The 22,776-nt window shown below is 44.5% G+C and overlaps 1 protein-coding gene across 3 annotated transcripts in view; it reads left to right on the top strand.

Annotated features, from left to right (window-relative positions):
• Window positions 1-392: 392 nt before the first annotated feature.
• SHROOM2 (shroom family member 2) overlaps window positions 393-22,776 on the top strand; it is a 218,042-nt gene continuing 195,658 nt past the window's right edge. The window contains exons 1-2 of one of the 3 annotated variants that reach the window (XM_085851971.1): window positions 393-809; window positions 15,787-15,938. In XM_085851971.1, coding sequence (XP_085708097.1) covers window positions 720-809; window positions 15,787-15,938 — 242 coding nt within the window. In that variant the 5' untranslated portion in view covers window positions 393-719. The remainder of the gene's footprint in view (window positions 810-15,786; window positions 15,939-22,776) is intronic. The other 2 variants (XM_085851966.1, XM_085851967.1) reach the window with 2 other exon arrangements.

Here is a 22,776-nt window from a genome sequence, read left to right on the forward strand (position 1 = left end):
ACTGTTGCTGTATTCACGATTTACATCAATCATTAAATAATTGGCCTTCTGAATTTACAGTGGACATAAAAGCACAAAATAAATACATCGTTTTTCCAGCACGACGGACAGTGAGAGGACCAGGAGGCAGAACCTGGGAGTGAAAAGTTCGGACAGTCCATTCAGTTATTATACATGGATTGTTTTTTTTTTCTTTTCCTTTTTCTCATTAAAATAAACCTTTGTGTTTTTTTTTCCTGCGTTCTGCTGCGAATTGTACTTGGAAGTTTGGGTTTTAAAACCCGCAACAAACAAAAACAACGGGACATTAAAACAACAACAACCACAACAACGCCGCCAATCACACGTTACTCCAAGGTGTGTTCTCTCTCACACACACGTCACGTGACCATCGCGACCACCCTTATCGCGCTCGAGCTCCGCCCATTTTCTCTTAGTCCTCATGACACCGTTCGATTTCATAATAATTTCTTTCTCCGATGCAAAAACTTCCATAATCATAGGACAACGGGGGGAGTACAAGCGGACGGAGTGAGTGAGTTAGTTAGTTAGTTAGTGAGAAAGTGAGCGAGCGAGTGAAAGAAAGAAAGACCATTCAGTTCTCACCAACGATCCGTGATGTCCTCTCGGAGGTTTCATCCGCACGTCTCGCGGCTCGCCGTGCTCGCCGTGCTCGCCGTGCTCGCCGTGCGTCTCTAGGGGACCCGGGGTCACCGGTTATGGACGAGGTGCTGCTGTTCGGGGGGGCACCCTGGGGGTTCTCCCTGTCTGGGGGAGTGGAGCGCTGCCAGCCACTCATCGTGTGTAAGGTAACAGTTTGATGTGTTCGATGTTTTTCACTCTCTGCCAGGTCGGCGGTTTCCATGTCGTCTTTTATCTCTGATCCTCGTTTGTGTTAAACTTGCATTGAGTGCCGTGGGATTCCGCGCGGTGCTTTGACAGCAAACAGCTCCCCCCGCTCCCTCCCCCTCCGGCTTCAATAATCATTTTCAATAATTAATAAAAACAAATTTGTATCGACCGTTGTCAGTGCCCCAACCCCAACCCCAACCCCAACCCCAACCATAACCCTAACCCTAACCCCAACCCGAACCGTTGGCAGTGCTCCAACCCCAACCATAACCCCAACCCCAAACCCAACCATAACACCAACCCCAACCATAACCCCAACCCCAACCATAACCCCAACCCCAACCATAACCCCAACCCCAACCCCAACCATAACCATAACCGTTGGCAGTGCCCCAACCCTAACCGCAACCCCAACCCCAACCCTAATCCGTGGCAGTGCCCCAATGCCAACCCCAACCATAACCCTAACCGTTGGCAGTGCCCCAACCCTAACCCCAACCCCAACCCCAACCCTAACCGTTGGCAGTGCCCCAACCCTAACCCAAACCCCAACCCTAACCGTTGGCAGTGCCCCAACCATAACCCCAACCCCAACCATAACCCCAACCCCAACCATAACCATAACCGTTGGCAGTGCCCCAACCCTAACCACAACCCCAACCCAACCCTAATCGTTGGCAGTGCCCCAACGCCAACCCCAACCCCAACCATAACCCTAACTGTTGGCAGTGCCCCAACCCTAACCCAAACCCCAACCCTAACCGTTGGCAGTGCCCCAACCCCAACCCTAACTCCAACCCTAACTGTTGGCAGTGCCCCAACCATAACCCTAACCCCAACCCTAACCGTTCGCAGTGCTCCAACCATAACCCTAACTCCAACCCTAACTGTTGGCAGTGCCCCATCCATAACCCTAACCCCAACCATAACCGTTGGCAGTGCCCCAACCCTAACCCTAACCCATTGGAGGAAAGAGTTTTTTGTAACATGTGCTGTGATTTTATATTTGTTTGAAACTCTGTTCCAGTGTTGTTGGGGGAACAGGGACTGATGAGTTTGGTGATATTCCTGGTTGTGCGCGTTATGATCGAGCGAATGGATTAGCCCTCTTATTATTATTCTTTGAGGTTATTATTCTACCCCTTTGGAGGGATACTACCTGGGGGTTTGGGTGCTGAAACTAGTGTGAAAACAAAGTGGGAGAGAGACTCGGATGGGATGGGGAGGGGCCTTTTCTCGTGGCGATAGGAAGAACAATGTTTGTAAATGTATGAATTTCATGTTGATGATGCCTGTAATTGTGTTGCCCGTCGATTAATTTCTCCATTCCGAGCGCGGCCAAAATTCCTGAAACTTCATGTGAACTCGACAACGAGAACTGTTCACACCTGTCTTGTTTTATTAAGCCTGTTTATTCCACAAACGTATGCACCATGAGGTACGTGGTATGCACCATGAAGTACACGCCACGAGGTATGTTGTACGCACCATGAAATACACACCACGAGGTATGTTGTACGCACCATGAAATATATGCCATGAGGTACATGGTACGCACCATTAAATACACGCCATGAGGTACACGGTATCCACCATGCGGTACGTGGTATGCACCATGAAGTACACGGTATCCACCATGCGGTACGTGGTATGCACCATGAAGTACACGCCACGAGGTATACGATACGCACCATGAAGTTATTGAAAACATTGGTTTTGTTTCAGGATCATCTTTGGACAATAAAAGGTGTGTGGACTTCTTTCACTGTATTTGTAATATTGTTGTTTTTACCTCCACCGACCGCCCTAGGTGGACGAAGATAATGTTTTCGTCCCTGTCTGGTTAATTGTCTGATTTGTTTGTCTGTGAGAAGGAGATCTCAAAAAACTGATGGACGGATTCAGACGAAACTTGGTGGACAGGTTCCTCGTGTGACGAGGACGAATGAGTTTGATTTTGGTGAAGATCGGGATCCGAGAAGTTATTTTCATTAACTTTTTTAATCCTCTTGTTTTGCTGATTGTGGATTCTACGTTGGCCGTTCCACATCCCGCATGGTTTAGGTGAAGCTGGATTGTCTGATGTTGCTCTTGATGGTAGAAGGAAGTGCAGCTGTTGTTGGTGTTTCGGAAATTTGTGGCTTCGACTGATGATGAACATGGTGATGATGAGTGTTGCGGTTTCAACAAAAAAAAATTAATGAACGTTATCTGATTTACGTAGTTTTCGATGGTAGAACGTTTCCTTCATGATAACCACAAGGGAAGGAGTTGGGGGATATGGAGGGTTCACGGGGGTAGAAGAGATCATTGTTTTGGATGGCGGATTATCTAAGGTGGTGGTGAATAGTTTGTCTTGAAGACCTGGAGGGAAGAATGAGATTTAAGAGAATGTGGAGGAAAAAAGGAGGAATGAATGAGTGGAGGTGAGCAGTGATTCTGGATTTTGGTAGTTTCACGGAAGGCTAGTGGGCTGTGCGTGCCCTGCGGAAACCTAGGTGTTGGGGTGGGGGTGGTGCACAGAAATAGCAGTGTGTGCAAGACCCAAAATGAGGTGATCGAAGACAGAGAGACCACTGACCTCTCTGTGATGTAAATAGCCCATAGTCAGCTTCAGCGTGGGAGACTCCAATAATCTTGAAGGCCTTGGTTTCCATGGCATCTGGTTGAACAAGGTGTGAGGGAAGGGTGCCAGCTCAGAGGGGAGAGCAGTACTCCCATCATTTTGCAGATGGAGGCCTTGTAGGTGGATAGGAGTTCAGGTGTGTCAAGGAAGGACTTTGTATGACTGTGGATGCCCAGTCGGTAGCTGGCTCTGGAGGCCAACTTTGAAATGTGGTCTGCCTAAGAAAGATCATGGCTGAGAGTGAGACCCATGACTGAACTTCCTCAAGAGGATTGTTATGAAAGTAGATGTGTGTGGGGGAGGTGGCGGCGGGGGGGTGGGGGGGGTCTAAACGGTCCTTTCGGAGAGACAGACAGAGTGAGACTGTGAGATTTGTCAGGATTCAAAGACAAACTCCAAGGGGTTTTACAAGGTTGTGACTCCATCAAGGTCTGAAGAGAGGGAAGAGGCTGCTGCTTGCTTATGTGAAGGGCTAGCAGGGGAACCTGGAGTTTCCTGGTGTTGTTCTCATCCTGTTGACATTTTGAAGAAATTTTAAGTTTTCCCTTAAAAAATTTTTTTTTAAGGTGGGGGGTCTAAAACGCTTCCCCACACCCACGAAGGAATGGTGTGGGGCATCATTTAATATTACCTTTCACATAGCTACAAACGTTTCGGCACTATAGAGCGATCTATTGAGCGCAGATGTTGATGCCGTCGATACAATTTGGTGCATTCCGGGTGATGTAGGTTTTGGTCAACTTTCATCAAAATCGTGTGTGCAGTTTTGGAGAAGAGACCAAACACCTATTTTGAGGTGGGAGGGGGGGGTTCACCACCCCCACCCCATAGATCCCCTTAATGAGTGCAGATTTTGATGCGGTCAACCCGCCTTCATTAGGCATCAGATATGAAGCTCGTGACCAAGTATCATCAAAATCGTGTGTGCAGTTTTGGAGAAGAGACCAAACACCTATTTTGAGGTGGGAGGGGGGGGTTCACCACCCCCCCACCCCATAAATCCTCTTAATGAGTGCAGATTTTGATGCGGTCAACCCGCCTTCGTTAGCTATCAGATATGAAGCTCGTGACCAAGTATCATCAAAATCGTGTGTGCAGTTTTGGAGAAGAGACCAAACACCTATTTTGAGGTGGGAGGGGGGGGGGTTCACCACCCCCCCACCCCATAAATCCTCTTAATGAGTGCAGATTTTGATGCGGTCAACCCGCCTTCGTTAGCTATCAGATATGAAGCTCGTGACCAAGTATCATCAAAATCGTGTGTGCAGTTTTGGAGAAGAGACCAAACACCTATTTTGAGGTGGGAGGGGGGGGGTTCACCACCCCCACCCCATAGATCCCCTTAATGAGTGCAGATTTTGATGCGGTCAACCCGCCTTCGTTAGGCATCAGATATGAAGCTCGTGACCAAGTATCATCAAAATCGTGTGCTTGGTTCAAACGATAATGCCTGATGGACTGACTGACGCACTCACTCACTCACTCACGTACGGCCACCGCTTGATTGCATAAACTCACCTGACTGAAGTCAAGGTGAGCTAAAAAGTGAAAATGAATCATTGAAGTAGGTACAAGAAACAGTAATAGAATGCAAGAATATGATGCTTATGAGTCCTGAAAGCAATCCTCCCCACGACACCCAAGATATGTGGCAGGTTCAGATATATATGTACGTACATACTGTATATATATATATATATATATATATCTATAGGAAGAGAGTTCCAGAATGTGGAAGCATAAGCTGAGGAATTGCGATCCCTTTTCATTCCATTTCCTTTGGAATAACGGAAGTTTTGAATTGCTTGGGCGGAATGGTGAGAAAGTTCAAGTTTGAGAACCCGATGAGCACGGAGGAATACGGACGGATACGCGATGTATGTACAAGGACAATTTATACTTTGCTCATTAAAAGTGCAGCAGTTTTCTTAAAATCCATCTGTTGATGAATTTGGAAGCCAGTGTGCCGTTCATTGACGAGGTTACCATGTTATCCTTTTGATTAAAACATGCATTCTAAGTTTGTTTTTAAACCGCAGAATTCTGTACTATTCGCAAGTGGTGGACCGAGGATTGCGGCAAGCCGGCAAGGATGGGGTTGCAGTAATCCAAACAAGGTGTACCAAGACCATGAACGAGTGCTTGCGCTGTTTTGTGGTCAAGATCCGAGTCGATTTTTGCATTATTATTAAAAAAAAAAACGGTCGAAGATACTTTTACCGTTCACATGTGTGACTTGAAAGTCAATGTTGAATCTATTAAGATGGCAGCATTGTGAACTGCATCAACAAAAACAATCGAGTTACTGTCCAAGAGAATGAATGGGGTTTGAACTTTCTTCCGAGTCAAAGCACTGTCCACGACGCGTTTGTAATCTTTGCACATCAAACTGCTCCTTGGCTTTACCCAACGTGGTCGGTCCTCCTGTTGTTTTACTCCTAATTCATTCAGTAGTCCGAAGTTTATATCGTTTGTTTGCATTTCTCTTCTTGCATTCCGTTGCTGTTTCTTGTACCGACTTCAGCAATTCATTTTCACTCTTTTATCTCCCCCTTAGTAAATATTGCTCCTTAACCACCTCCCTGCAACCATTTTCTATTTTCAGCTTATGTAACTATTTCTCAACCCCCAGCGAAGGTTTCTTTAGTTGCCAACTTGTAGTACATGTCCGATGCATCGCAATATCATCCGAGTATTGAGTTTGTTTCTCATGTCCTAATGTGTTGAATAACCAAAGCTTTGCGAGATCTTTTTTTTTGTGCATTGGCAGAGGGCTGTTAGCACTTGTCAAATCTATGGGATTGAGCTGCGCTGCTATTGTTTCTCGGCGGATGCGAGCTTCCTGCACACGTCCTGTGAGGCGCCAGGGTTGTACTGTTCCATTTATTAATACAACGCTTGGTGATGGATTTACAGATACCCATTGTTTTGTGGAAAATAAGGCTGTCTGCTTGTGTACTGTATGCTTTCATCTCTCTTAATTTCAGATGAACTTTGAACTGTATCCGCTTTAAAAAAACAAAAACAAATGACATCCCTGTCTGTTTCGATTGATGTGGGATGACGCTTTAGGTTTCATGGATTATGAGTTTGAATGAATGTAATCTAGGAAATATTTTGCCGAGTACATTGTACACTTTTGTATACTTGACACACTGGGAAGAGATGGGGACATGAGTGGACAAGGTGAGGGGTGTTTGGGAAGATCAGGGAGGTTGGTGGTGATGGGGAGTTTACTGTTTAATGTTCTCATTCTAACGTCACTTGAAACTCAAACAGCATTCGGTTGAGCGCATACCTCCGCCAAGCTGAACAGGTTACATTTTTTTTTTTTAAATCCCACCAAGATAGGCTGGATCTTCATCTAAACCTGAACCAAAATCTAATTAGCTTGTTCTTGTCACCTAATCAACTTGTCCACCAAGTTTCGTCCGAATCCGTCCATAACGTTTTGAGATATCGTGCTCCATATAGTTTTTGGCCCTATCTCTCAATGGTGAAGAATCACTTTAAAAATTCTTGTATCCGCATCTTGATCTTCCCCAAAATCAAACCGATTCATCCTTGTCACACACCCAACCTCTCCACCAAATTTTGTCTGACTCCGTCCGCAACCTTTTGGGATATCCTGCTCACAGACAAACAAACAAACAGACAGACAGACAGACAGACTGGGGTGAAAACATAACGTCCGTCCACCCTCGGTGGTGGTGGTAACTTGCATTCATTAAAAAAAAATTCATTCTTCCACCTGGTAGAGTTTAAGAGTCAGTAAAAAGGCAAAACACAATGGATTAATGAGATGTGGAATCTATCTGAAGCATAATTTTTAATTCGGGTAAATGTCACATCGGACTGGCAGGATTGTGTAGAGGTAGACATACTCACCTCTGAGCTGTCTCGTCTGGGTTTGAATATCGGCCCAGATACAAACTGTCACCCTGGTGTTTCACACGCAGGGTGATTGATTCATCAATATGTGTGCCAGATGGATGTTAAACTGGGTGTGCCGTCTTTTGTCTGGACGTTAAAGATCTCACAATGTCTGCAAAGAGCAGGTGAACTATTGCAGGCACCCCAGCCAAATTCAAAATTCCTATCGAGAACTGTCATGGTGACTCATCCAGGATTGCAATCCTTGCTGAGAAAATGTTTTGACAGCAGAACCCACGCTCTGTGTATAGCATGTTACATAAAATGTCACATACTTTCCTTGCCCCTCAGTTAATACTAACTTGCAAATCAAAGAGTTTCTGCCACAACCCTTGGAAAAGGTTTGGTCCCTTGAATTTCTTGTCCTCATCACCTATTTGGCAGATTAACTTATTTCCAAGTGGTTTTCAAAACCAGATGTAGACATTTTTATGTCCAGATGTAGACATTTTTATGTTCAGATGTAGACATTTTTATGTTCAGATGTAGACATTTTTATGTCCAGATGTAGACATTTTTATGTTCAGATGTAGACATTTTTATGTTCAGATGTAGATATTTTTATGTTCAGATGTAGACATTTTTATGTCCAGATGTAGACATTTTTATGTTCAGATGTAGACATTTTTATGTTCAGATGTAGATATTTTTATGTCCAAAACCAGATGTAGACATTTCCAATATTTCCAGGTTGTTCGTCTGGATTTTCGTTTACGCGATAACTCAAGAAGCAAATTGTATAATTTCATCAAACTTGGTAAAAAAGTAAAGTAAGACAGGTCAATAAAGTGATTCGATTTTGGGTCAGATGTGATAAAGGTCAAGGGTCAAAGGTCAAACTCTGAAATTTACTGTTTATGCCCTAACTCAAGAAATATTGGACAGAATTTCATCAAACTTGGTAAAAAGATAAAGTTAGACAGAACAATTAACTGATTAGATTTTGGCCCAGATATGATAAAGGTCAAGGGTCAAATATGTCAATACTCAAGTGTTTGTGCAGGAGAGCGGAGGCATACCCGTTGACTGCGCGCAGTCGAATTACTCCAGTTTTTTTTCTTTTTCTTGAAATTACCTGACGACATTCAACCTACATTTAAGGGGGGCTGGCAGATGGAATGTCGTAAATTTCAGCAAAAGTCAAATTTGGGTGAATTACAACGAAAATATTCACTGAAGTGTCTGATATTGTAAGTATGATTCTCCACAGAGTGAATTCCCATAGCGAACTTATGAAGATAAGTGAATTTTTTTTTTTAAGTCCGCTAATTTGATGAAGCCTGTGACCGTGTACTTGTACACGTTTAAAAAAATCTATGCTATATAGTACCTAATCTATGCTATAAAAGGAGCCGGTCTCAAAATCCAATCTCCATTCATCCGTCCGTTCAGGGCAGGGTTCATGCCACCAGCCTGTCAGATCAGTTCCTTCTGGTGCTGGGTGGGTTTGAAGAGAGGCGGGACCTGCAGATATATTTTTGTTTATAGACTGTTTTCATACACAGATACCTATTGGTGGCTGCATTCATAAGCCGTTGCTATGAAGTTACTTCGACTTGAATCAAAAACTCATGTCTGGGTCATTCCATGTCAAATCATCAAAGAATCTGCCGTCATCTCTCAGATTTTTGTAAAACTTTGAGAACCAATTGGGACCCATGAAAAACGGCAAGAACTCAAATATTTTTTGCTAACAGCCTCTTAATTAGTGAGATACAGACTAACGAACTTTAGACTAATTAGCACGACGTCGTGAATTCAAATGGCCATATCTCTAAAAGTATAACACCGAGAGAGCTGGTTTTGGTGTCATTTTAAAGGTATTTTCATGCCCTATGAATTTGTCTGGGCAACATTTTCCTACCTCCAACCACAAAAAAGTTATCACAAAATATAAACTTCAATCGTGAATCCCCCAAAAATGTATCCTTCAAATTTCCTCAAATTCATCCCAGAGGTACCTTATGATGTCAAGAAGTTTCCACATAAGTTTTGTGATGGGCACTCCAATAGTTTCTGAGATATGAGCAATAATGTACATGTACGTATGGCATATAGGTTCGAAAATCAGCATTTGTAATGTATTTGTCATCTGAGAGATGACGGCAGATTCTTTGATGATTTGACATGGAATGACCCGTCTTTTAAATGGAGACGAAAGGAAATATGAAATAAGCAGCCATTTGGCATGCCGTTCTAGCAAGATAAGCGCTGTGTAATAATAAGCACACATCTGCTCTGCCGCTGAAAAAAGCAAAAATGATAAGTATGACGTCATAGGTCACGTGGTGTGGCAGCTATATTGGAAAAATAAATACACTTTTAATGTCTGTATCTCTAACACCGCACAAAGGAAATATTTGAAGCTTGGGACATGGGAAGTACTCCTCATGGGGAATGAGTGTGGTTAAAAAAATAAATACAAATATAGATATCATCGGTGCCCTCATTATGACGTCATAATTGCATATGTAGAACGCCACATCCGATCAGTATGAAACATTTTGAGGGTCATCTAGGGATAAAATAGTCCTCAGAAAATTCATGACGTCATCGGTCACGTGATTCGTCAGCCATATTGTTAAAAAAAAACTTTCAAAAATGTTCTTCTCTGAAATGGCTGAACAGATCGAGGCGAAACTTTACTCGGTGACTGCCTGTCCATGAGGAACAAAAGGTTCACACATATGATGTCATTGGTCACATGGTTTGACAGCCATATTGGATGTACCCGAAAACCTATAAAAATACACCGCTCAAAAGACGTCCTGGCGAGGGTTTGCAATCTCAGATTGCTCTTTTTCTTGTAAAGGCTTATTGACTTTGTAGATTTTAACATGTACACGATCAACTAATGGACCGTGTACACATTTAGCAAAATACATGGATATGCCCGTGCTTAAATTCGACGCACAAGGTATGCCGTCCGGTACCGACTGAACCATCGATACCCGGAGCACGAGCACAGTCAATATTTCGCTCTCTTCAATTGCAGCTCCTTCAGACGAGCATTGCTGTCAACCTCGATCTCGATCTCAATTGCTGGCACTCAATAGTGGATAAAGTTCTGTCCAACAATTTCTAATTTGACTCGACGTGTAATTTTATTTGAAAGTCACCTCGTATTGTTGAAAATTCGGTGATAATATTCCCGGAAAATAGATCGCCGGCGAAAACAAAATGTCGGTTAACACTCGGCTTCATTGGTATCTATTGTGTTTTACGATATCGGTGGGTTCATTCCGGTACATCGGTATTAAAAAAAAAATAGTAATGAAATATTTTTTAAACGTAGGTTCCAAAAACGCGTAATGGTCCAATCATATATGACGTACACATCATTAACACACGGTAATTTTTGTAATTAAATACGGGGCTTCTCCCCGCCCCATGATGAGAGCAGTTCTTTTACTTCCAACTTCAACTTGTATTGAAAAAGATTTTGTTTAAAAGTGAAATCTGCATTGGCAATTGGCAGAGGCCAGTGTCGTGATCGCGGACCGCCATGTTTGTAATCGGCACAGGCTTTCTGAAGCACACCCGATTCAAGTAAATAACCAATTGACAATTGCTTTAAAAACAGCCACGAAGGCAAAAAAAAACGCGATTGCTTGTATGGCAAAGAAAAACACGTCTTGACGTCATACGTTCCGCTGTTCCAGGTGTAGCTGAGTGCATCAAAGCTTTTAAAATCATGTATGGTGTTTAAAGTTTGTAAACACTTTTCTTTGATTTGTTGGTGATTTCTGATTATTTTTTTTCAAACCGAGTATGTATGTATTGTTACGGTTCTCGGAACCGTATGCATACAGCATGCAGTTGGCCCGAGTCAGTTATTCCATTAATATACGTGTCGTTTGATCCCTTCCTTGTGTTTAGTGGGAAGACACGGGGGTGCGTTGCGATGGGCTTTAGTTAGGTTATTAAATCACTTTTCCCTTTTATTTCTTCCCCATTCTATTTCATTTCTCAGGCAAAATCCACGACAACCTACGGAACCCTCCCCAACGATCGCTTCTGAGGCAATATCGCAACGTGCACCATGGAGTAGACCGGCACTTTGAGTATTCCAGTCTACTCCAAACCAGACGTCGGTGGTGAATCACGTTCGTTTTGCACCCAGGTGGGCGGGCCAAACTCTGCCGTGTGATGGCAAAACCTAACAAGTCCGGTTTTGGTCAAATTTGAGTTAGACCCATATCTGGACTTACTGGGTTTTTCCTGTCCAGATATGGGTCTAACTCAAATTTGACCAAAACTGGACTTGTTAGGTTTTGCCATCACACGGCAGAACTAGCGTTTGGCTGAAACCCCGCTCAGAAAGGCGGACCACATGAAGGCCCGGTCCAATCGGAATTCTCGGATCGGACGATGACGTCGGTTTCGCCGTGGCTCCTCCCGGAGCTCCGTGATCTATAAAGTACGGAGCAATCCTCAGAGTTGTGTCGAGTTGGTTTTGCGGGTCGTTGGAGCGGTCGAGTTAGAATTATGAGTTGTTTGGTCGTTGAAGAGAATTGCAAGTTGGAGAGGTTGAAGAGAATTGTTGTGAAAGTGTTCCTGCTGCCTGGCTCTGCCTACGTCTCGCCTCGACGGCCCGCTTAGTGTACTGGTCATCGCCCACACGACCTCGACCAAACTTCGTCTGGTCTTACTACTGCTCAACTCTCGCCATTTTGGACTCCGCTCTCCTCCACTCAAGCTCCTGCTGCAGACATGATTACCACACGTGCGGCGGTGGACCGAACCACTCAACTTTTGTCAGGTACCACACCATGGAGCATCCCTTCCCCTGAAACACTCAGGTACCAAAAACTGTGACCTCAACTCCCTCCCTCCCTGGTTGCAAAAGTCCCTTTCTTTTCAATGGTTTATTTTGTCTAAGTGTGTGTCTGAGTGTGTTGGCGCCTGTCCGTTAGATAAGCCTGTATAAGATCTTCATTGTTGTGATTGTTATTGCTTTTGTTAATCTCACGTCAAGTCTGCACTGTGTCCGCTTTTGTAAGTTGCTTGTAAAATTTCCGCACCACACCTCTCTCATCTTTCCCCTGCATTACACACCCAATAAACCATTTTGTTGTGCCACATGCTTTTCCCTGTTTATTGTGAAGAAATAATTGCAGAAATGTTCCCAGCTCGTCTTTGTCTTTTCCTCCATTGGTCCAGCATGGTTCGAATATGAGTTTCGCTGGGTCTTTATTCCCAACAATCCGTTCCTTCTTGCCGGTACGTCCTTGGCAGTGCCGCTCGACTGCATCCGATCCGGAAAGGTAGTCTGTAGTTGGTAGAGTGATCCGGTTCAGGCAAGGCGTACCGAGGGCGTGGTTCCCCGGTAGTCGAAACCGCGTGGTTAATTAGGTAACTTGATTCTAGACAGGTGGACCCTTCGCCACGCGGTTGAGGTATTGGCGTCCACGGTCGGTTAAGCGGCCCGCCGCGTCACGGAATTATCCGTGAGCAACGGCCTACAATTCCGGGGAGTCTGGTGGGAATTGACGTAGTTTACCCCCACCTAGTGGTCTTCTCACCCGACCCTGCTGGCCCGCAACAGTATGTATGTATTTTTGTATTTATGTATGTATTTACTTACTTATTTACTTATTGTATTGTAACTTTCTATTACTTACTTACTCTCCTCCTCCCTCCAGTACACCAGTATCTATCTATAATTCCAGAAATGTGTGTGTGTGTGTGTCTGTGACCGCTGTTTCTCGACAACCACTGGTCCGATCTAATTGAAACTTGCCACCTATATTGCTGGCGACCTGAGTATGTGCCTTTTCAAGGTTTGATATTAATCGGACAAGTGCTTCCCAAGTTATGGCCATTTATTTACCAAACCAATGACAGGACACGGTGCTATGACGTCACTATTAATGTCACAGTTCATGTTCTTTTTTTTTGTTGCACCTTCGGCAATGCGCGTACGGGCACACGAGATTGAAGGAACGGCCTGTGTGGTTGTTATTTCTGGCACGCGGTTTGAAAGTTTTTTTTTTTAATTATTATTATTATTATTTTTTTGCACGTGCGGCCACGCATGTACGGGACCGCACTTACAGGCATGCGAGAGCGAAGAAACGGCCTGTGTGGTTGTTTCTGGCACGCGGTTTGAAAGTTTTTTTTTTTAATTATTATTATTATTTTTTTTTTGCACATGCGGCCACGCACGTACGGGACCGCACTTACAGGCACGCGAGAGCGAAGAAACGGCCTGTGTGTTTGTTTCTGGCACGCGGTTTGAATTTTTTTTAATTTGCATGTATGGCCACGCACGTACGGCCACGCACGTACGGGCCCGCACTGGTATTAAAAATTCCAATATCGGTATGAAAAATCGTTCCGGTATATCGATATGTTGCCAGACACTGGGTAACACATTTGCCTGTGCACGTCTTTAGAGAAACTTTTTTTTAACCGTGAAAAATCGTCAAAATACAGATGCGATTGCCAAAATTTTTTTCCAAAGATGTTTAAAAAAAAAACAAAACCCTGTTTGCACAAGGCTGGGATCCCAGTTGTGTTTATGTTGATGTACATCCTGCCATGCCACGTCTATGCACTTCCTTTGTGGGTGAGCATACATGGACATCGTAATCGTATTAAAATACGCAATTTGGTGTCTGTCTGTCTGTGGCCGATGTGTTTGTTTGTTACTTATTCCATCTCGACCAAACTTGCCAGTCGGACTAAGGGTCATAAGGAAAAGGTTATAGTTACTTGGTTTCTTCCCCCTTCCCCCCTCTCCCCTCATTATTCTCAGGGGTTCCAAAAGTGGGGCCGATGCATGTGTACCATGTAACGCTGCTCCAGGTGGTGATGCGAGAAGGTATTACGAGTGAAGATTTAGAGGCCTTCCCTTATTTTCACACTTTCTTAGCCTATGTTGCTTTTGACTCAACTGGAAAAAAAATCAGGAGGAATTCCCATGTTTTATTTCCGTTTTCCACCTTGGAAAAGTGCCATGTTAAGGTGTCTACTTAGCAGCTTGTGTCATTCCACGTTGTCATGGCAGTGATGAACTTGTTTTCTTGTTAAACTTGAGACCTCTGCAACTGGCCCTGATGACATCATTACCTTCATCCTTTAACATTATGCATCTCTTAAGCCTGGTGTTGGCTTCACGGTTAAAGTGGTTGGCTCAAGATCCGAGGGTCTTGAGTTCAAGCCGCTGTCAATGCATTGAATTTAACACCAGGTGGGTTGACTCAACCTGTGATCCTTCTGTGGTCGGCAAAATGAATACCAGCTCACTGTTAACGGGCAGAGCTGTACGCTCATAAGATGATGCAGTCAGCAGCCGCAGGCTGCCAACAAATAAATAATGCATCTCTTCTGACATTTGTTCCTTTGCTCTTTTGAAACCTTTCTGCTAGCCTTTATCATTTTGTATGGGGTTCGTGTGTTATCCCTATTTATAAGAAAAGCACCAACACGTTTCCTCAAAAGACTTAGACCACTTGGCTTTCTGTAAATCATCAGCAAACTTTTTTTTTAATATAAATTACATTGCACAGACTGTGAAAGTGTTATATATTTTTTTCAAACTTGTTGGTTTATAGACTGTTCGTTTGGCTTTTTTCTGAACAACTCTGTAATGAATGGAATCCATAATTCTCAAGCAAGAGGTCAGTGTAGCTTCTCGGAATGTTTCCTTGTACTTTACACTATTTGGTATCCGGCTCTATTTACAAAGCTGTGTCCACTGATCGCATCCATATTCCTCTCCTTTGAACTGGTTAGTGGATTTCCTCCTTGCGCTCTATCAGAAAGTTGCTCAAGGTGGAATTCTGCTTTTTCCTTCTTGGTTGTTGTCCCTTCAAGGCATTGCCCTTCAATTTGCACACAAGCCATTTTTGTCGTTGATGGTGTTCGTATCAATCTTATCTTGACACTTTTTGTTTTTAATTTCCATTATTTTCATGCAAGAAGCACATACAGCACAATTGGAAAGACTCGCCAGAATCGGTGGTTTGAAGCACCGCCGAGTCTTACGAAAGATTATTATTGCCTCTGCCATCTGCGATGGACGGAGGTTATTTTTCACCCCTGCCTGCTTGTTGGTGTGCTGGATATCTCAAAACGTTGTGGACGGATTCTGATGAAACTTGGTGGGCAGGTTGGGTGTGTGGCAAGAATCGATTGATTAGAATTCCGTAAGGATCCGGATGTGGATCCGGAGAATTTTTTTTAAGTGGGTTCACTATTATTGAGAGGTGGGTTTCAAAATCGATATGTAACACTAGAGCTGTGCAAAATAAATAACATTTTTGCTGTGTCATCCTACCGTGATGGTGTTGTGTTTGCATTGCCATGATGTATGTGCCCGTATATTGGTGGTGTTATTTTTCTCATTGTCTGTTTCTTGTATTTTGCAGATTGAAACTGGTGGCAAAGCTGATCTCGCTGGCTCTTTGCACATGGGTGATATGGTGGTTTCTGTAAACGGAGTCGATATTAGTGGCATGCGGCAAAAGGCTATCGGCTTGGTTAAAAGCTCGCATCGCACGTTACGACTCGGTCTGCAAAGGTACAGCCCAAATCCTGCAAGGAAATATCGAATATTTTACTTGTTAAAAGTTGGATTAAATCGGTGTAGTGCAAGGGTTGGTATTTTGGCAGCTGAGCATAACTTTTAATCTGCTTCCACACCCTTTACCATCATTTTTGACTCTCATGATGGTCATGTTCAGATAAAAGTTAAACGCACTAACTGCTCGCACATTTCCATCCCTTAACTTGATTTTCGTGACATTTTCTCACTGGAAAGAAGCTTGGTGAAATATGAATCAATTTTGACAAGGTATCCATCTTTGAACTGTTCATCAATGGATTATGGATGAAGCAATATTTGCCAAGGTTGGCAGGGCTTGGTGAAAATCTCAACATTTTGCCTTGGGAATGGTAGAAGTCAAAAAGATCAACGTTATTACCAGTGTGTTATTGTTTGCTTAATAGCAGTAATCGGCCTGGTAGGACAGCCACGAGGTACGCACACTCGCCTCTGAGTTTTCTCGCTTGAGTTTGAATCTCAGCCCAGCTATATACCGTCCTCCATGTGTTCTGCATGCAGGGTGAGGCAGCAATGTGTGTGCCGTCCGTAGGATGGACCATAAACTAGGCGCCCCATTATGGTTCTGCCGGCATTAGTTGGTGGACGTTACAAGATCCTACGGTGTCCTTTGTGAAGAGTGGGCGAGCTATCGCCGGCACCATGGCTAAATACCTTTTTACATTTAAAAGTAAACGACAATTATGGTGTTTGAAAGAATAGCAGTCGTGATGTTTGTAAATATGTCTATAATAATATTTTCTCTGGCTAGAAAAATACAACGATGATCCAGGGAGTCTTTGATCATTTAATTTGTCAGAAAATCCTGCTTTTAACCAAGCTTACTTTTGAAATCCTTGGACTCGATTCGAGAGCCATGAATGCAAATCTTTATAATGTTTTCTATTTGAGCAATGATTTTGTAGTTAACAATGCATGTGTTGCATCATTGGAGCACGTCATTATCCCCACCCTTTTAGAAGAAAAAAAACCCCACAAATGGGGAGGGGGAGGGGATAGTGTATCTGTCTGTCTGTCCATCACACTATCGTCTCCTATACAGTTGGGCAGAAATTCAACAAACTTGGTTGTTATGATCACCACATGGCACAAAGGTGCAAGAGCAGTATCATTTTTGGCCTTGCCCCCTGGGCTGGGATCAAAAGGTCAATACCAAAACAATCAATTACAAGCACATTTTCAAATATAACTTTCTATATGCAATCAACATTGGGGAACGCATGATGTATGTAAGTATTTTTTATTTTATTTTATTTTTTGGATTTGCCCTCTGGTGTGCAAGGGTCAAAATGGGGGGGAAAAAAAAATTTAAACTCAGACTTTGATAGTGGGTCATTCCTGATGGAACTTTTTGCCTTCTTTCAACTGCTTTTGATGGGAAGCATGGGGATTTGTGATGTCATGCAATCGACTTCGCTCTCGTGATTGCGTTGCGATTGTTCTACAGGGTGTCCACAATTTACCCTTCCCAATTTGTAATAAAAAAAAAATTATTACCCCTAAATAAGAACTATAATAAATATAATGATGAAATGTGATAAAACTATGCGGTTTACTGCATGTGAAAGACTATATGTCAGTTTTTTATTGTCATGATTTGTCAAGACCATAATTTATTATCAGTACACTTCTGTGAGGACCCCTTGTCATTTTGGAACGTGTTGAGGTGATACTTTATCTCCTTCGAGGTTCGGTTCAGCATTCCTGCATTTACAGTCTTGATTGCAGCCCCAATCCAGTCAGTCAGTCAGTCAGTCAGTCAGTGGTTACAAAGAGCTTTGTACAATATATATATATATATATATATATATATATATATATATATATATATATATATATATATATATATATATATATATATATATATATATATATATATATATATATATATTGTTGCGGTTTTCGCGCCCGCCGGCGTGCGGACGGCCACGTAACTCGAATCGCGGCACGTCGCCCACCGGACGGACAATCCAGTCGTGACCCTCTCGGACTAACGCCGGGAACCAGTCACGGGTGGACCTTTCGGTCTCACCGCGATCGAGCCAATCAGCCCCCGCGTGGGATAGGGTTGCTCGCCAAATTCGAACTACCTAAGTACCCACGCGGAGGGTAGACCGGGCGATCGCACCTCGCCGCAGGTCGACTTCGGACACGGGCCACTTAAGCGACCCGTTCCGTACTATCAGAATAACCGGGCGGTGTTATCGTCGACCTCGACGGTTCGATTAATTATCGGGCGTATTCAGCCCACTACCAACCCTTTACGTGAAGCAAGATGGGGATTCAATGGAGGAAAAGACGAAGCGAAGCGGGAGAACAGTTCAACAATAAAGCACATTTATTCGCGACGAACGGAAAGCACACAAATACAATTCCACCAAATGCACACAAAAAAAGAAAACACAATTCCATTTACACAAAAAGCAAATATAAAAGTGAAAACACAGTGCAGAGCTAATACCGACTACCGAGCACACGGCAACACTTATACAATTCTACTTCACAGACGGCGCCGACAACACATACCCAAAACCAAGGAAAAGAAATACCTCAAGAATGAGGCGGCCTGAGGCCGAGACCGGGTCGGGCCTACCCGTCTGGTGATGAGACGCGGAGCGGCGATGGCCCCGCAACCCGCGGGCCTCGTGGACAGTGCCTGGCAGGGGGTGGGAACGGGGCCCCCTTGGTCGCACTATCTCAGCGCGGGGGGAAACAGGAGGGGGTTGCTGATGCTCGGGGTATAGAGGAGCTTTATTATCCCTGGTGTGCGTCTCCACCTCGGCCAGGTCGCGCTGCCGGCCTCCCTCGGGCGTGCAGCTCCTGGCACCGACGCGAGCACCCCCTCGTCCGACTCTCTTCAGCTTCTCCAGCCACTGCAGGCTTCGGGCTCCAGTCTTCCACACTCGTCCCCTCCGTTCCGACTCCTTCTCGTTCTCGACTCCTTCCCGTTCTCGTTCGCGCCTCTCTTCTGACTGACGAACACCGTCCTTTTATCCCCCCGTCACTTCGCCTTTGACCCCCTCCCTTTGACCTTTCACCTCGCTCCCCATTGGCCCGAGAAAAAGTGGGCGTGAAGGCTTTTTGATCCACAAATTTGCATATATCGATCGCCCTGGGGGCGGGGCCAATTCGCCCCTCGCTCACCGATTGGACGGCAAAAAGTGGGCGTGTGTCGTTTTTGATCCGTTTTTGAAGCACAAAATCCGTGATTTTGTACACGCTGTTCAACGCGCGCTCTACACAAGTCCAGCATCGGTGCCCATGAGTGGCGCGAGATGACGGTGATGCGATGGTGGCGAGTTGTGACGGTAAAGGTCGTGGCGGTTGTGGTGAAGCGGCGGTTGTGGTTGGTGGTTGATGTTGTGGTTGTGATCATGGCGGTTGGTCCAAAATAAAGATAGTAAAAGAAAAACGGCTATCCTGAAGAGTCGCAGCACGTATAAATGACATGTATTCCCACTAGACAACGGGTTTGGGCCTACATGCACTTACCGAGATACCTCACCTAAGGGACCTGAATGGTGGTTTGCGAATCTGGTAACCACAACAATATATACATACACTAATAAATGTCATTGTGTGTCAGTGTGTCTCCTCCATAGCTCCAAACTATAAAACCTAGCAGCCTGAAACTTAGCATGCACACTAAGAAAAATCCAAAGACGTGCAGGAGTGAAAATTGGATGTTTGGCTGAATTAAAACAGCCCTTTTGAAGACAATTGATGGCCTGATTTAATTATATCCTTCATCGGGCACGTCCTTGGCTACCTCACTCTCTGGGGTCTTAAGCCACCATGGTTTTTGGCCTGCTCAACCATGCCTTGACTTGGAACAGACCGCTACGATTTCTTCACGATAAAGTTTTTTTTCACTTTCCTCATTCATATTATCGAATGCCTGTTCATCATCGCTCCAAATCGCTGGGTACATTGCAATGATTATAAACGCTCGGAGATGTCGGCGTTCGTTGCTTTATTTAATTTCCGCACATGCGATCCCCACAAGTATCTCTTGAATGAAGGAGAATTACAAAATTTAAGCTCCGTGATCGAACTTACAAGCAGTTCCGACTCTTAGAAAAATGCTGATTTGTCCATTTAGGGCCTTTCCGGGAGGTGTAAGTTTAATATGACGGTTCGGTGATTGCCAATTGCGTGCCAAGGGAGCCGTTTCTGTTTCATTGAACTGATAGAAACAGTTGTTTCTATCAACTGTTTCATTGAATGCTTAAGCCAGCACTCGACAATAGCCGCACTGTCACTGAATACTGTATATAGATCGACTTGGACAAAGTTTGGGCACGTTTTGTTCTGCGATGCAAGAGGCGGTGGCTGCATCGCTGAAAAAGTGAAATTTTATTTTCCACGACGTTTCCTGTATTTTGTCGACACTTCGGCATCGATAAATACAAAGGAAAATTAAACATTTCACTTTTAAAAGCTTCTTCAAGCGTTTCCTGCATTGCGTGGTAAAGCCACTTGGCTCGTTCTTCAACATTCAATTGCGATACCGTGGTTCTACACTGGAGGTTGGAAGGCAAAATAAATTATATAAATTATATGATCACAATAAGAAGAAAATTATTTTCAGTTCTGAAGTAAAGAATCGCCACATCACGGTAGAAAACCCAAGAGGTATGCATGCTCACTCTGTGTAGCCTTGATTTGAATCCTAACCCAGCACGAAACGGTCCTCCTGGTGTTTCGCAGGCAGGGCGATTCATCACTGTGTGGGTTGTCTCTCGGATGGATGATAAACTGGGCGTCACATCTGCCAGAATCCCTCACCCCTTTCCCTTCCAACCCTTACCCCTCTCTGCCAACCCGATCCTTTCCAACCTCTCTCTCCCACTCCCACTCTCTCTCCCACTCCCACTCTCTCTCCCACTCCCACTCTCTCTCCCACTCCCACTCTCTCTCCCACTCCCACTCTCTCTCCCACTCCCACTCTCTCTCCCACTCCCACTCTCTCTCCCACTCCCACTCTCTCTCCCACTCCCACTCTCTCCCATTCCCACTCTCTCTCCCATTCTCTCTCTCTCTCTCTCTCACTCTCACTCTCACTCTCACTCTCACTCTCACTCTCACTCTCACTCTCACTCACACTCACACTCTCACTCTCTCTCTCTCTCTCTCTCTCTCTCTCTCTCTCTCTCTATCTCTATCTCTATCTCTATCTCTATCTCTCTCTCTCTATCTCTATCTCTATCTCTATCTCTATCTCTATCTCTATCTCTATCTCTATCTCTATCTCTATCTCTATCTCTATCTCTATCTCTATCTCTATCTCTATCTCTATCTCTATCTCTATCTCTATCTCTATCTCTATCTCTATCTCTATCTGTATCTCTATCTCTATCTCTATCTCTATCTCTATCTGTATCTCTATCTCTATGTGTGTCTGTATCTCTATCTCTATCTCTATCTCTATCTCTATCTCTATCTCTATCTCTATCTATCTATCTATCTCTATCTCTATCTCTCTATCTCTCTATCTCTCTCTCTCTCTCTATCTCTCTCTATCTCTCTATCTCTCTATCTCTCTATCTCTCTATCTCTCTATCTCTCTATCTCTCTATCTCTCTATCTCTCTATCTCTCTATCTCTCTATCTCTCTATCTCTCTATCTCTCTATCTCTCTATCTCTCTATCTCTCTATCTCTCTCTCTCTCTCTCTCTCTCTCTCTGTCTCTCTGTCTCTCTGTCTCTCTGTCTCTCTATCTCTCTATCTCTCTATCTCTCTATCTCTCTATCTCTCTATCTCTCTATCTCTCTATCTCTCTATCTCTCTATCTCTCTATCTCTCTATCTCTCTATCTCTCTATCTCTCTCTCTCTCTCTCTCTCTCTCTCTCTCTCTATGTCTCTCTCTCTCTCTCTCTCTCTCTCTCTCTCTCTCTCTCTCTCTCTCTCTCTCTCTCTCTCTCTCTCACTCCATCTCTCTCTCTCTCTCTCACTCCATCTCTCTCTCTCTCTCTCTCTCTCTCTCTCTCTCTCTCTCTCTCTCTCTCTCTCTCTCTCTCTCTCACTCTCCATCTCTCTCTCTCTCTCTCTCTCTCACACTCCATCTCTCTCTCTCTCTCTCTCTCTCACACTCCATCTCTCTCTCTCTCTCTCTCTCTCACACTCCATCTCTCTCTCTCTCTCTCTCACACTCCATCTCTCTCTCTCTCTCTCTCTCTCTCTCTCTCTCTCTCTCTCTCTCTCTCTCTCTCACACACTCCATCTCTCTCTCTCTCTCACACACTCCATCTCTCTCTCTCTCTCACACACTCCATCTCTCTCTCTCTCACACACACTCCATCTCTCTCTCTCTCTCACACACTCCATCTCTCTCTCTCTCACACACACTCCATCTCTCTCTCTCTCACACACACTCCATCTCTCTCTCTCTCACACACTCCATCTCTCTCTCTCTCTCACACCCATCTCTCTCTCTCTCTCTCTCTCTCTCTCTCTCTCTCTCTCTCTCTCTCTCTCTCTCTCTCTCTCTCTCTCTCTCTCTCTCTCTCTCTCTCTCTCTCTCTCTCACACACTCCATCTCTCTCTCCCTCTCTCGCACCCCGTCTCCCTCTCTCGCACCCGTCTCCCTCTCTCGCACCCCGTCTCCCTCTCTCGCACCCGTCTCCCTCTCTCGCACCCCGTCTCCCTCTCTCGCACCCCGTCTCCCTCTCTCGCACCCCGTCTCCCTCTCTCGCACCCCGTCTCCCTCTCTCGCACCCCGTCTCCCTCTCTCGCACCCGTCTCCCTCTCTCGCACCCCGTCTCCCTCTCTCGCACCCCGTCTCCCTCTCGCAC

This window comes from Eptatretus burgeri, chromosome 13, assembly GCF_056783735.1.
Source record: "Eptatretus burgeri isolate ZD-2024b chromosome 13, Ebu_testis_v1, whole genome shotgun sequence".
Taxonomy (NCBI): domain Eukaryota; kingdom Metazoa; phylum Chordata; class Myxini; order Myxiniformes; family Myxinidae; genus Eptatretus; species Eptatretus burgeri.